Source organism: Trichechus manatus, unplaced genomic scaffold (assembly GCF_000243295.1).
Source record: "Trichechus manatus latirostris isolate Lorelei unplaced genomic scaffold, TriManLat1.0 scaffold00010, whole genome shotgun sequence".
In the NCBI taxonomy this organism is placed as follows: Eukaryota; Metazoa; Chordata; class Mammalia; order Sirenia; family Trichechidae; genus Trichechus; species Trichechus manatus.
In genome coordinates this window covers 30310737-30326647 of record NW_004443946.1, presented here as the reverse complement: position 1 = coordinate 30326647, position 15911 = coordinate 30310737, and the positions used below count along the sequence as shown (strand labels likewise).

General features: G+C 41.7%; 1 protein-coding gene across 2 annotated transcripts in view; it reads left to right on the top strand.

The window, feature by feature from the left end:
* VIPAS39 (VPS33B interacting protein, apical-basolateral polarity regulator, spe-39 homolog) overlaps window positions 1-15303 on the top strand; it is a 33914-nt gene extending 18611 nt beyond the window's left edge. For both annotated transcript variants that reach the window (XM_004371078.2, XM_023726408.1), the window contains exons 8-20: window positions 1161-1253; window positions 1736-1769; window positions 2279-2381; window positions 4018-4045; window positions 6673-6746; window positions 8376-8451; window positions 9099-9233; window positions 9894-9935; window positions 10258-10347; window positions 11411-11497; window positions 12938-13027; window positions 13447-13551; window positions 14288-15303. In XM_004371078.2, the coding sequence (XP_004371135.1) occupies window positions 1161-1253; window positions 1736-1769; window positions 2279-2381; window positions 4018-4045; window positions 6673-6746; window positions 8376-8451; window positions 9099-9233; window positions 9894-9935; window positions 10258-10347; window positions 11411-11497; window positions 12938-13027; window positions 13447-13551; window positions 14288-14308 (978 nt within the window). In that variant the 3' untranslated portion in view covers window positions 14309-15303. The remainder of the gene's footprint in view (window positions 1-1160; window positions 1254-1735; window positions 1770-2278; window positions 2382-4017; window positions 4046-6672; window positions 6747-8375; window positions 8452-9098; window positions 9234-9893; window positions 9936-10257; window positions 10348-11410; window positions 11498-12937; window positions 13028-13446; window positions 13552-14287) is intronic.
* Window positions 15304-15911: the final 608 nt, after the last annotated feature.

Genomic DNA, 15911 nt, shown 5'->3' with positions numbered 1-15911 from the left:
ACTATAATAAATATTTATGCACCCAATGACAGGGCTCCAAAATACATAAAACAAACTCTAAACAGCACTGAAAAGAGGGAGAGACACCTCCACAATAGTAATAGGAGTCTTCAACACACCACTTTTGGTGAAGGACAGAACATCCAGAAAGAAGCTCAACAAAGACACAGAAGAGCTAAATGCTACAGTCAGCCAGCCTGATCTCATAGACATATACCGAACACTCCACCCAACAGCAGCCAAGTATACTTTCTTTTCCAGTGCACATGGAACATCCTCCAGAATAGGCCACATATTAGGCCATCGAGCAAGCCTTAACAAAATCCAAAGCATCGAAATATTACAAAGCATCTTTTCTGACCATAAACCCATAAAAGTAGAAATCAACAACAGAAAAAGCAAGGAAAAAAAATCAAACACATGGAAACTGAACAACACCTTGCTCAAAACTCCTGGGTTATAGAAGAAATTAAGGATGGAATAAAGAAATTCATAGAATCAAACGAGAATGAAAACACATCCTACCAGAACCTTTGGGACGCAGCATAAGCAGTGCTCAGAGGTCAGTTTGTAGCAATAAATGCACACATCCAAAGAGAAGAAAGGGCCATAATCAAAACATTAACTCTATAACTGGAACAAGTAGAAAGCAAGCAGTAAAAGAAGCCTTCAGGCTCCAGAAGAAAGGAAACCGTAAGAGTTAGAACAGAATTAAATGAAATAGAGAATAGAAAAACAACTGAAAGAGTTAACAAGACCAAAAGCTGGTTCTTTGAAAAGATCGACAAAACTGATAAACCACTGGCCAAACTGACAAAAGAAAAACAGGAGAGGAAGCAGATAACCTGTATAAGAAATGAGATGGGTGATATCACAGCAGACCCAACTGAAATTAGAAGTATCATAACAATACCATAGGGAGGGTATGAGACAGAACCGACTCGACGGCATCTAACAACAACAGGGTGTAAGGCTGAACTAGAGAGGGTGTAGTGGGAACCTGCTGTTCCGTACAGCAATGGGGCCCATAATGTAACAATAAAGGGGCCATCCTCAAGGACATTTCCTTTCATTGTTGCCCATTCTTCAGTATCCAGTGACAGAGAAATACAAGAAAGTGTCTTCTTCCTTGTTCAGTAACTCTGTTCTTTCTTTGCCAGGTCTGCTCACTAGAAAGATTCCGCTCCTTACAGGACAAATTACAACTCCTAGAAGAAGCAGTAAGCATGCATGATGGAAACGTCATTACTGCAGTGAGTTGTTTGTTTAGTTATTTTCATTAGTTTCAGAAAATCCAATCAAAATAGACTTCAATGTTTTAGATCAGGTGTTAAGCAAAGATCCTGAATTTTTTTTCTCCAGGTGTAGGATTTTTCAGCAGTCCCTGTTCCAGGGCTCAGCTGGTACAACATGCTTTGTGTGTGGAACTATTGATTGTAACCAAGAAGCTGTTGTTGGCTACTCCATCTTGTAAAAAAATAATCTGAGGGAGGAGAGATATGAGAGCAGTCTCTGAAGAAGGTTAACACATTCCCTGCCTCTCTGTGGGCATGGGATCGTGGACTCCCAAGAAACAGCTCAGTTCCAGATTTCCATCACATAGAACAGTCTGTTGGCTGTACCTATAAAGATTCCTAATGAGTGGCTGCCTCATTTTTAGACATCAGGTGCTCAGGGCAGAGCTTTGTTGAAAGTTTGCACAAGGTATTTCATTCCTTGTTGTCTTTTTTCCTAGGTACTGATCTTCCTGAAGAGGACGCTAAGCAAAGGTGAGCATGGTTTGAGGGAAGTCTTCAGTCAGCAAGGCCTCTGCCACATGTGAAGAGGGAACGGCAGTGTCGCTTTCAGACCCAAGTTCACCAGCATCAGATCTGCTTCAGAGTCAGCGGTGGTGGCCTTAGACTTTAGCACACATCCCATCTCTGAGGGCAGCAGCTCATCCTTTAGGGTGGTTAACTATATTGACTACACAGCCCCTCTGTTTATTGGACAGACAGGTGGCTGTGTTGGTTTGGGGAAGTCAGAGTCCATGCCAAGTGTCAGCTGTTTGGGCTGGTGAGAACTGAAAAGCCGACTCAGTGGCTAAGAGTTACCTTGGACCATCGTGTATTGGTGGTGGATTGAACCATAGGGATGGGTACCATAAAAGGCCATTTTGTTAGCTTCTGCTAGGCTTTGAGGAGATAATGTTTGGACTGTGTGAATAGGAAGACCAGTGGCACACTTGAGTAATAGGCTTTACGCGTTCTCCGCTTAACTCCTCCTTCCTGCCTGCCAGAGATTCTCTTCCGAGAGCTGGAGGTGCGACAGGTTGCCCTGAGACATCTCATTCACTTCCTTAAGGAGATTGGGGATCAAAAGCTGCTTTTAGACCTCTTCAGGTGAGAACGAACCATATGGTCTGTAGAGTTTACTAGGTACTTAATTGGTTCAAAGCACTCAGGGGTGGCGGGATTCAAAGAAATGGAAGATACTGACCTTTTTCTGGAAAAGCTTGAAAGACAAGCTATTGAAATGTGATGGGATGACTAACAATATACAACAGCCTGTGATAAGGTAACAGCATAGCAGGTGGTTAAGAACTAGGCTCTAGAAGCAAACACACCTGGGTTGAGTACTGTACCACCACTTAGTTCATAGAGTGACCGTGAGCAAATTACCCAGCCTCTCTAAGCATCAGTTTCCACATCTGTAAAATGGAGATGATACCTACCCCACAGGGTTGTTATGAAAATCAAATGAGTTAGTGTGTGCAAAGCATTTAACATAATGCCTAGCGTGTAGTGTTAATAATCAACATTTATTAAGCATTTTCTTATAAAAGACTTAGAATAAAGGTATCTTTTAGTCCCATGATGCCAGTGAAAAGTACAGTGCGAGAGCAAAGGAAGAAAATAAAATTTTAGGGCAGGATACCCAAGGAAAGCCTCATGGAAGCAGTTAGGATTTGAGTTGGGCCCATGAGACTACATAGGATTCTGACAGGTAGAGAAGTAAGGGGCAGGCATACCTGCTGCTGGTGTGTGGGGTGGGGGTGGGGGTGCGGGTGGGGCTCTCCTGTCATGTGTTCTCTCCCTATTTCTTTACAATCACTGGGGATGAATTCCTGCCCCTGGATTACTAGACAGAGCTCTTTAGACTCTGACATTCTTATTGTTTGGCTGCCTTGGGTGAATCAGCCCCTTTAAGACTGAATACCAGAATGTATGTATGTTATGTTCTTTCTTCAATGTCAGGGAAAGGGTGGAGCCTCTGTTTAGGCTGAAGTGTGTCCCAAGGTAAGACTTTACCTAGTGACTCCAGCACAGTGATGAGCTGTCGCAAAGACTCAGGTGGGGAAAGCAGGTCACATGGGCAGGGTCAAGATTACAGATGGTTATCCAGGATCTGCAAAAGAGGACATGGTCATCAAGGCAGGGTGTGTTCTTATTTCCCTCCCTCTCTCCCCCACCTTGGCCTCCCTCCTTTCCCAGTCAGTAGGCCTTTATCAGGCATCACGTCTGTGCCAAGACAGTGCTGTTAACAATCTGGTCCATTCAGAGTAAGGAGGAATCAGAAGACAGGAGTCCTTGTACTCCAGGACTTACTACCTTTTGGAGAAGATAAAAGGCATTGTACACTGTACATGAAAACAACAGAGAACAATATAGAAAATCTGCATTGACAGAGAAGAGTGCTTTAATCTTTCAAAGATTACTGTGGGCTAGAGCAGGTTTTGTGGAGGCCCTGAGCCTTTCTATCAGGCTTGCCAACGTTATAAAGTTATTAGTGCCCTGCAGTGCCGTCTTGTCCTTGCTTTTCACTTAGCCAGAAACGCTCAGAGAGACAAGGATAGCTGGTCCATCTTGTTTGTTCAAGGGGTTGCTGGTGGTAGGAAGTTTAGTAAGAGAAGGGTTTATCTTGGTTATGGAGGGAAATGAGTTTGAATTGTGTTTCTTCTAGAGAAATGATCCTATTTTGTGAGGTTATACTGTCACACATAAATAAAAATGCCCTGTTCCCTATTTTTCTTCTCAGGTTCCTAGATAGAACAGATGAGCTTGCGGTAAGTGTGGCCTTGATTGATTATATTCAGAAGAGAGAGGCATCTGGGAAGCGTGGAATCTTAATACAAATGATAATATGTTTTGTTTAAGGAGTCCTTGGGTTGCGCCAATGGTTAAATGCTCGACTACTGTTCAGAAGGTTGGTGGTTTGAACCTACCTAGAGGTGCCCTGGAAGACAGACCTGGTGATCTGCTTCCAAAGATCACATCCTTGAAAATCCTTTGGAGCAGTTCTACTGTGCACACGTGGGGTTGCCATGGGTCAGAATCGACTTGACGGCAACTAACAACAACAGCATTTTGTTTCGTTTTACGTGCTCTTTTGATTAGGCTTATGCATAGTTTTTTTTTTTTGTTTTGAATAATGAATACTGGCCTAATCAGTTTGTTTTTTAGTTTCTAGTTGTTTTCAGTTCCTGGTTTGCAGGAGCTTTTGGGTTCTGGCTTCTATTACTAAAGAGAATGTTGCAAACTAAGAGGGATAAACCAAACCAAACCCAACCCACTGCCATCGAGTCAGTTCTGACTCATAGTGACCCTCTAGGACAGAGTAGAACTGCCCTATAGGGTTTCCAAGGAGCTCCTGGTAGATTTGAACTGCTGACCTTTTGATTAGCAGCCAAATTCTTAATCAGTACGCCACCAGGGTTAAGAAACAAGATACAGGTCAAGAAGGAAGATAGGTCAGGCTGGTGGTGCACCTGATACACATTTTGGCCAAGTGCTAAAATTGATTTTTGGCAGATTTTCACCATCCTAGAATGAACTCCTGGAGTACAGAATAAATCTGAAATTTCACCAAAACTTTAATTGGATTATTCAAACTTCAGTGATCCATTTTTAAAGCCTGATATTACCATGCAGGCACAGGAATGTCTCAGCACCACACTGGCAGGCTGCTGTCACGTGTGGCCTCCCACACATTCGTGATGTGGTATTGGTGCTTACATTCAGCTGGCACATTTAGTAATACTGTTAACCTTCTTTGCATAGCAGAATAGAACTCAGGAAAATGTTTTCTAAAAAGGATCTTACACTTAAGATTCAACGCGTGAGAAAATCTCAAAAATCCTTTATCTTACTCTACTAAAAATGATTGGCTGTCTTTAGTAATTATTTTTCAAAAGCTTTTTGTTTAAGTTTTTAATCTCCATTGATTCAAAACTAAGTGGACTTTACACAGCATTCTTATATAGTTTGCTGTTTTGAAGTTTGATCAGTGAGAATGTGTTTTGAGTACCTCATTTTTAAAAAATTTTTTTTTATTGTTGTAGTTTAAGTGCAAGTGTACAATTCAAGTCAGACTCTCATACAAAAATTTATACATACATTGTTATGTAACCCTAATTGCTCTCCCTGTATTGTGACAGCACACTCTTCCTTTACACCTCTGTTTTCCCGTGTCCATTCAACCATCTCCTAACCCTCTCTGCCTTCTCATCTCACCTCCGGACAGAAGCTACGTATATAGTTTCATGTATTTACTTGAGCTAAGGAGCACACTCTTCACGAGTATCATTTTATGTCACACATTTCAGTCCAATCTTTGTCTGAAGAGTTGGCCTCGGGAATTCTTTTAGTTCTGGGTTGACAGAGTCCGGGGGCCATGCTTTCTGGGGTTCCTCCAGTCTTAGTCAGACCATTAAGTCTGGTGTTTTTACTAGAATTTGAGTTCTGCATCCCACCCTTCCCCTTCTCCATCAGGGACTCTCTGTTGTGTTTCCTGTCAGGGCAGTCATTGTGGTAGCCGGGCACCATCCAGTTCTTCTGGTCTCAGGCTGATGAAGTCTCTGGTCTGTGTGGCCCTTTCTGTCTCTTGGGCTAATACTTCCCTTGTGTCTTTGGTGTTCTTCATACTCCTTTACTTCAGGTGGTTGGGACCAATTGATGCATCTTAGATGGCTGCTTGCCAGCTTTTAAGACCCAGATACCACTCACCAAAGTAGGATGCAGAACATTTTCTTAATAAAGTTTGTTATGCCAGTTGATGTCCCCTGAAACCATGTGGGTACCTCATTGTTATCTAAAACTTTTAAATTTTCCTCATATTCTTCATTGTGCTTGAATTGAAGGTAATTTGTTATGGATGCTGGTGTATCTGAATTTGGAGTTTTCCAGCCTTGTAAACTTGGAAGTGGCAAAGCTGCTAGTCTGCCTTTAATTCATTTCCAAACTTCAGGGTAAAGCTGGGTGCTGTATCTACCCGTTGTTGTGTGCTGTCATTCATGCTTCATTGTAGATCAGCACATCCAACAGACCTGTCTGTGATGATGGGAATACTCTCCATCTGTGCTGTCCAGTATGGTAGCCACTAGCCACATGTAGCTAGCAAGCACTTGAAAAGTAGCAAGTGCAACTAAAGAACTGAATTTTTCATTTTATTTAATTTGATTAAATTTAAACAGCCACATGCAGCCAGTGGCTACCATATTGGACAGCACAGTTTTAGATGGACCTAGTACTGATTTTGAATCATTCTTTGTTCCCCACTCTCCCCTCACCCACATCCACATACACCCATTCTTACCCAGAAGCAATTTCTAAAACTGAAGAATTTGGTTTTTAAGCATGAAAAGTCCCTTCTAAGGAGACAAAATAGCTCAAAGCCCTTCTCTGTTTTTTGTAGCTATCCCATTATCGAGAGCACTTGAACATTCAGGACCCTGAGAAACGAAAAGAATTTCTTAAGACTTGCGTTGGGTAAGTATAGGGGACAGATGGGTTTAAGTGTATAGAAAGAATAGACAGAATAAAGGAAGATGGAGTGAATAGATAGTTGAAGGGAAAGGCTAATAATGAAGTATAAAGCATCATTAAAGGTTGTCTCATTTAGTGTTCCCAAACACTAGTCCTCAGAGTTTTCATTGTTTTTTATAAAGCTAATTTATTTATTTATTTAATTTGAAAGACTATCTTTTATTCTGGGGTTTTCGTCTTCCCTTCTTGCTAGTAAAATGGGTTATAATTTTTTTTATGACCTTATGTAATAGTAAATTTAAAATTTGCCAATACTTTATGGACCGTATATGTTTTTCAGTGCTACTGGTCCTTGAAATCTCAAAGTCCAGGAACCACTGATCTAGTGCAAGCTTGTATCCAGAGTATGAATCTCTATAAAAACCAGCTCCATGTATTATTCTTTCAGTGATGAGGAGCTCACTGCTCTTGAAAGCAGCTCTTTTTTATTATTCAACAGCCTTCATTAATGGAAAGTGCTTCCTTATACTAAGCTGAACCTTGCTTCCTTGCATCTTTTATCTACCCTCTAGATTGATGTGAAACAAATCCAGTTTCTCTTCTACATGTCAATATTAGAAGACAGCTATAGAGTCTACCCAATAGACCCTGCTTCTCCAAGTTCAATGTTCACAGTTACTTCAGTCATTCTTCATGTGATACAATTTCCAGGCTTCATATTTGGATATTTGTCTATGTTAATGAAATCCTCAATTCTAACATTACCAAATACTGAGATACATCACGTGGCCTCTGGTAAACAAAGAGGAAAGTTAGAATAGCGAAGTAACTGGAACCTATTATTTTCTCCCTTTATCTTTTCTAAAAACTGGCTGTGGGTTGTACTTGTCTAGGATAGTATAGTTGAATTTCAGGATTCTCCCTGGAGTGAGTGGAACAAGGGAATAAGGCAACACTTACTAAAGGATAGATCTATGAACTGGAAGTTTAACATCTGACTTCTGTTACTGGACTTACCCATTGACTTACCATATATCTTGTAGGTAAGACACTATTTGTTCCTCAACTTCTTCATTTGTAAGAACATAATATAGTGTTGAAGATGGGACCCTTGACAGTTGTGTAGATCTTTGAGATCTTTGCCAGTCTACAAATGTAGCCCATACCATGTCATTTCATTTACCTTTATTACTCTGCAATAAAAAATACCTAAGAAATGTCAGAGTCCCTTAAAGAGAGTTCCTTCTTAAGCAATGACATGAACCATAGAGCTTCAGTGGGATCTGGATGATGGGCAGTTGGGTAGGCTTACTCACTAGCTACGTGACTCTGACCAAAAATTCCAGCTCCCCAGAAGAGACAACTCTAAATCATGCCTCAGCAAAGTCACTGAGCACATATAAGCCTTCAGGATTCCTCTGAAATTGACAAAATCTTAAATACAAAATCCAAGCCAAAGGTCTACTCTATTTCCTGCCTTCTCTTCCTGCCATTCAGGGATGCTCTCAAGGTAAATTGAGATCAGATTTGTGAAGCACCAAGAGCCTCTTAAGCTTTCAGTGGTGATTTGGTTTAGTTGGGTTTGTTTCCTCTTTGAGTAGAGAAAGAGATACTAACCTGGCCCTCTACCAGTTTGCCATTTTCAGCAGAAGATTCTGCACACATACAAGACCATTATACACTCCTGGAGCGTCAGATCATCATTGAGGTTAGAATCCTCATCTCTATGTTTTTTATTTCAATGCCAGCGCTCGGTGCCATTCAGCATCTAGGAGACCTCTATGCTCTGCCTGTATATTGTGATTTCCCGTTACAGTCTCTCAGAGCCTTTCGTTTTCTCTGTTTACATGATAGCTCTCTTACCTCCATTTTTCTCAGGCATTTTTTTCCTTCTCACATGTTGTTAACCTGGAAGTATTTCGTCTTCATCCCAGATCTCCTGTGTCATAACCACTTTCTCCATCCAACTTGGATCCAGCATCATCTTAGGATTTTAAACTCCCCTGGGCTATCCTACTAGGAACCCTGGTGGCACAGTGGTTAAGCGCTTGGCTGCTAACTGAAAGGTCAGCTGTTCAAAACCACCAGCTGCTCCACAGGAGAAAGATGTGGCAGCTGGATTCTGTAAAGATTACAGCTGTAGAAGCCATATGGGGCAGTTCTGTAGGGTCGCCACGAGTCAGAATTGACTCAGTGGCAGTAAGTTTTTTGGGCTATCCTAATCAATTTCTTTCTTTTTCTCTTCTTTGCCTGATTCTTTGGGAGGGAAAGAAAACTGCTATAGTATTAAAGGTTTCTGTCTTGCCTCTACTTCATGGACATTCTTTTTCTTTTGCATGGCTCACTCCACCACAGGCAACTGATCGACATCTAGAATCAGCAGGACAGACTGAGATCTTCCGGAAGCACCCCCGCAAAGCTTCCATCCTCAACATGCCACTAGTGACAACGCTTTTCTACTCCTGCTTCTACCACTACACGGAGGCTGAGGTACAGGCAGAATGTGAAAGTAGACCCCACAAATTCTCATTGCACAGGAGGAACATAGTTCATATTCAGCATTTTTATGTACTCTATTAACGATGAGTGCGTATAATTATCAAAAATCTACCTGGAAGGTTTCCTGGCCCTCACCAGGGGCGAGTCAAGAGTGAAAAAGGTGTGTAAGGGCTTGCATGTCTTCAAGTGAGCTGCCATGCTAGCATAGCATATTTTTTTTCTAGTGCTGGTTACCATAGCATTCTCTGTTCAGAGGGACATAGTTTCAGGTGGATTGGTACAGTGTAGAGAAGAAAATAAAACTGGGTTAGAAAAGAGGAGCAGCAGAGTGCCAGATAGCTGTGGATAAGTTTTGTTTTGGGTTTTTTTTTTTGTTTATTTTTAAGAAGTTTGGATTTGATGCTCAGTGGATATTTTCCCCTTATTTGGATCGGTAGAGAATTGGGGAAAGCACCATAGTTACTAACCCCGTCCTCTTTTAGCTAGGTTATGGCGATATCTGATTAGACCCAGTAGAGCCTTTCTCTTAAATTAATTGCTGGATTCAAATAGTTATAGTGTGAGATGTAGAAAATCTGGATAGTGGAAAAGAAAGGAGGAGATTGGGAAAGTCAGTAACACTAACATTCCTTCTCTCTGCTTTCATCCTAGGGGACATTCAGCAGTCCTGTCAACCTGAAGAAGACGTTTAAGGTAGGTATCAATCGGTCAGTGTTTTGGTAAAAGTATTATCAGGGTAACTACATGGAGTGGCTGTTGCTTTGTAACCCTGCACAGTAAGTCCTTTGATATTCAAGGTTAAAGGCAGAAAGGAATGAGCTTGTGGGAAATGAGAGAAGACTTTAGCTGAATGCCTACAGCAGTGCTTGGACTTAGGAATTAAGGGGTTCTTCGTCACCTAAGAAATGTATTGTTTAAAGGGGCAGAATCAATACCAGGCAATGTTTTTGTCCATCTTTTTCCGGAATTCTCAAGCACCTACCTTCCCCACTCATTTCTGTTTTCCACATTCTAGATCCCAGACAAACAGTATGTGCTGACAGCCCTGGCTGCTCGTGCCAAGCTTCGCGCCTGGCATGATGTAGATGCCCTCTTTACCACAAAGGTGGGTGCCCTGGAACTGGGATGCCTGGGAAGAAAGAAAAGGGTCATTAATCATCCTTTTATTCAGTGGCCTCATGCGAGAATCAAGTTCTAGTTACTGGTTTACATTTTTCCTCCAACTTTTTATATTCCAAAATTTCAAACTTACAGAAAAGTTAAAAGAATAATATAATGAACACTAATATACTCTTTAGTGAGCCCTGGTAGCACAATGGTTAAGTGGCAGGCTGCTAACAGAAAGGTGGATGGTTTGAACCCACCCAGCAGTTCTGAGGAAGAAAAGCCCTGGCAATTTGTTCCTGTAAAGATTACAGCCTAGGAAACCCTATGGGGCAGTTCTGCTCTGTCATATAGGGTCGTTATGAGTCGGAATCAACTCAGTGGCACCTAAACAACTACAACAATATACTCTTTAACTACTTCACCAATTTGTTGGCATTTTTGCCATCTTTGCTTTCTCTCTGTATATACACATGCATGCCTTCCCCCCGCCCCCATTATGGGTTTGAGAATATTCTTTTTTTCTTTCTTATTATTTAATTAGTTACATTAATTACCAAAACAATACATGCCTGTGTCAACATCAAACACTCTACAAAAGCATGTAGAGAGTGAAGTTCTTTCATTATCCATCTGCTGCCATCTCACGTCTTTCCTCAAGACAAATGCCGTACAAAGTTTGGTAGGTAGCTTCCAGACCTTTTCTCATGAATTTACAATTAACATATAATATATATAACGATATAGAGAATAGCGTTTTTCTGCTCAGATTAGCTTACACTAGAAATATTGTTAAGTACTTATTCCATTTAGCAGTATCTCACAGACTTTTTTCTGCATTATTGTTTATAGATCCAATAATTTATTTCATACCTCTGACTCTTTTCTACTCTTTCAAGTTCCTTGACTTCTCTGAAAAACTCATCTCTCTTCATTTCTCTATTCTCCAACCCCTGCCCTCACCATGATGTTATTCTGATCTGACCATAAAACATAGGGTGACTACTTCTGAGTTTGTTGAATATATCTTGCCTAGTTACTGCTGCCCCGTGTTCCTTTTTCAGAACTGGCTAGGCTACACCAAGAAGAGAGCACCCATTGGCTTCCATCGGGTTGTGGAAATTTTGCACAAGAACAGTGCCCCTGTCCAGGTAATGGCTCCTAAAGAGAGGTGGAGGTAGGATACTGTAGGAGACCCTGACTTTTAGCCTCTTACCAGTCAGTGATGGGAGACCTGACCTGTTCTGGTTTTGACTCAAAGGCAACATAATGGGTGTGCTGGGCCTTGAGATAGAAAAGACCAGGAAGGGAAGGAAGTTCTACTCTGCCCTTTAGAGGTAATCCCAAACTGCCCTCTCCAAGGAGCATCTTCTGTATTTAGCCTATGTGGAATACTGATGTACTGTTTAAATGATACAAAAGGAGCACTCACTGAGAAAGGACACAAAGGAGCTATGAGTGTGGCACTGGATCAGCTCTAGAGCATTCCCATTGCTGGCATGGATATCTGGCTATAGGATAAGGAGGAATGTGTGCATCTCTTGTGTCGCTCCATAGTACTGCATAGGGTCCATCTCATTTCCCATTGTATCTTTTTTTTTTTTTTAATTTTTATTATGGTAAAATATATATGTAACAAAAAAAAAGCCATTTTTAAGTGTGCAGCTCAGTGACATTAGTTACATTCATGTTGTGTAATCATCACCACTGTCTATTTTCAAGTTTTTCATCACCTCAAACTCAGTACCCCTTAAGCAATAATGCCCCATAAGCCCGTTACCCCAGCCCCTGGCAACCACTAATAAACTTCTGTCTCTTTGCATTTGCGTCATCCTAGGTATTTCTTATAAGTGGGATCATACAATACTTGTCCTTTTATGTCTGGCTTTTTTCACTCAGCAAAGTGTTTTCAAGGTTTGTTCATGTTGTAGCATGTATCAGAACTTCATTTTCCTTTATGTCTGAATAATATCCCATTGTATGGATATACCACTTTTTGTTTATTCTTTCATCTGTTAATGGACACTTGGGTTGCTTCTACCTTTTGGCTATTGTGAATAATGCTGCAATGAACATTCATTACAAGTATCTGTTTGAGTCCCTGTTTTCAGGTCTCTTGGGTCTCTAGGAGTGGAATTGCTGGGTCATATTGCAGTTATATGTTTAACTTTTTGGGAACCACCAAACTGTTTCTACAACAGCTGTACCATTTTACATTAACATCAGCAATACACCAGAGTTCCAGTTTCTCCACATTCTTGCCAACACTTGTTATTTTCTTTTAATAGCCATCCTAGTGGGTGTGAAGTGGTATCTTGTTGTGGTTTTGATTTGCATTTCTCTAATGACTACTGCCTTTGAGCACCTTTTTATGTGCTTATTGGCTATTTGTATATCTGCTTTGGAAAAATACCTATTCAAGTCCTTTGTCTACTTTTTAATTGCATCTTGATCTGAGAAAAGTTTGGTTGATGAATGGAATTGTAGATGTTGGATACTGACCTCTTTTGCCTTCAGAATTTTTTTTTGCCTTTAGAGCTCTGTGTTTTATGGGCCTGGGAATCATTAATCAAGAGTACCTCTTCCCACAGATATTACAGGAGTATATCAATCTGGTGGAAGACGTAGACATAAAGTTGAACTTGGCCACTAAGTTCAAGTGCCATGATGTCGTCATTGATGTGAGTCCCCAGGAAATGAGACCCTGAGTTAGACCCTCAGTATAGAGTAGGGGATTACTATATCCTCTGTCCTAGATCCTGAGATGCTTCCATAAATTCTGATTTAACAGACAAAATGATCTGGCAAGAGTTAGTTTGAAGACCAGTATACTAGAATTATACTTTCAGCCCTTTGAGTGGTTTCTCTCTGCTTTTATAAATTTGTCACACTTAGAGAATTTGTAGAACTGAATCAAGCCAAATAAGTTCTACTGATTTGTCTCCAACATGAAGATCTGTGGGTGCTTGACCCCACTGTCATCCCACTGTAGTTTCTCGGCCTTCCCTGGGACCTTGGTGAAAATGGTAGTGACAAAAAGAAAAAGCCCCTCGTAGAGAAGGCCGATTGAAGGTTTGGTATTGTTTGTTTTGGTGAACAGACCTGCCGGGACCTGAAGGATCGTCAGCAGTTGGTAGCATACAGGAGTAAGGTAGATAAAGGATCTGCAGAGGAGGAAAAGATCGATGCCACTCTCAACAACTTGGTGAGTAGCTACAGCTTCTCCCTCCATCAGTCTCAGGAGACAGTTCACAGAGTAGCATCAAGTGTATGTTTCCAGGGCCTGGATGGTGTTGCAGTTAGCTGAGCCACATGGGTATAAACTGTCCTGTGGCCCAAGGGTCAAATCACTGCTTTGAACAGCAGAAATTACTCTTGAGATGTGGAATGATTTAAGGGTAATCTGGAGGCCTCCAGCTGAGACTAAACTGCAATGCTTAGATAATTGTTAAACCTAGCAGGTAGGAGGGGCTAACTATTGGAAGTATAAAAGCAAATGTTATCGTTTCAAACTATCGACTATAGTCTCCTTTGAATGGATATGACCTACCTGCTGGAAATAAGAAGTGGGTGAAATAGACTTTAGCTATTTAGGGAGCTCAGCTGGTTCATAGCATGAAAGAGCTGAGCCCTTGGTTAATATGAAGCTTAGTTCCCTATTAGGTATTCTGAGACCTACCCTGGGGTCATCTAAAGCTAGTTAAGCTTGGTCCTAAGGAGGGCAGAACTGGGGTGGGGGGGAAGGCCCTAAATCAGGCTTGTAAGATACTGAATAGGTGTTTAATACATTTTTAAATAAATGACACCCCCCTATACACATTAAAAACCATTTTCTTAACCTCCTTTCTTACATTACCTAGCTGTGAGCCTTTTTAAGTTGTATTCCGTCCACCTCTCTGTAAAGATCAGTGAAAACTGACACCCCTTTGCACTTTCCACAGCATATTCGATGGAAGAATTAAGTGGCATTAGCTACCCTGAAACTGGCCTCATTTCTTCCTTTTCTGCCTGTGAAAGAAGAGAGAGCTCTTTGGGAGAGTCACCGCATCACCTCGCTTGGGCCCATCATCAACAGACAGTGCCTAATATTCTTGGGACAAAAACCCATACCTGGGCACAGACAGCTTCAGACTGACCTGAAGTCCAAGGGCCATTATCTAGGGGCCAAGATCAAAAGCTTTGATTGTTCCTGAGAAAGACTCTCTCCACCTGGTGCTCATGTGAAGGAGGGAGAGAATTCTAGATTGGGCCCATATTGGGCAAGATCTCTCTTGGTCTGGGAAAAGTGTCTTACTCCAGAAAGGAGGTCTCCTAAACTGACAGGTACCGGGCATCATAGGGTGGCCACTCCATTTTTCTCAGCTAGTTGTGACCCTGGACTTGATGCTGGACATTGGCAGTTCTGCTCTAAAATGGCAGTATCCAGGGGCCTCAGGAAGGAGCCAGTGTTGCCCAGGACTTGCTGGAGACCAACTTGCACCACACTGCACATAGGCCTCCTCATTATGACAAAGATGGCCCATACATTGTGTTTCTACAGTCAGTGCACCTCTGCTGTCCCAGCCTACCCCGTAATGAAAAACATATGGTTCCTTTCTCACCTATACACTGAGATGACCTTGAGTAGGTGATGAGACCAACTGCCTTTTCCTTTACCTCTCCCACCCCAGACCCACAACCTTATATGGAGCTTGGATTCAGCAGTGCTGGAGAACTCTCCCTTTATGCAAAATCTCATTATTTTACCAGGTGCCTCCCGAAGTTTCACCTGGGCTACATGTCTGACCTTCAGGATATTAAGATGGAGGTTTTGTTTTCATGTTTGGTTTTTGACAAGATATTCTGTAATGCTGACTTTTTGCCCTGTACCAATATTAGCCTCCCTTCTCTGTGACTGAACTGGGTTTCCTGGACATGCCAAGACTCCTAATAAAACTCTTTCCTTCTTGGTGCCATCTCTTTTCCTCCCAGGTTTTTTGTGTAGAACAATGGGACAACAAGAAGTCTACTTCAGTGTCCGTATTCAACAGCCTGTCAACACGTGTCAGGTTAAGGAGTAATGGTGCTTGTGGGAAAGCAGGACAGTGTGGCTAATCGAAAGAGCACTGAGCTGGGAGACAAAACACCTGGCTTCTAGTTCCAGCTGTATCACTAACAAGCTATGTGATCCTGGGTGAGCCCTTTTACTTCTCTGGACTCATCATCTTAATCTGTAATATAAGAGCATGGTAATTTCTAAACTTGTAGAGTTCTGTGATCCTTTGGCTGTGTGGAATGGGTGAAGTGGTAGAAAAAGAGGAGATGATGATATCGAGGTACTCAGCATGCTTTAAGGCAGTGTGGTTTTCAGCCGGGGGTGACTTTGCACCCCCTCCCCACCAGAGACATCTGGCAGTGTTCGGAGACACTCTTGGTTGTCACAGCTAGGTAGTGCTACTGGCATCTAGTGGGTAGAGGCTGGGGATGCTGCTAAATATCCTATAGTACAAGGGCAATCCCCACAACAAGAACTAACCAGGTCAAAATGTCAATAGTGCTTAGGTGAAAAAATCCTTTTTTAAGGGG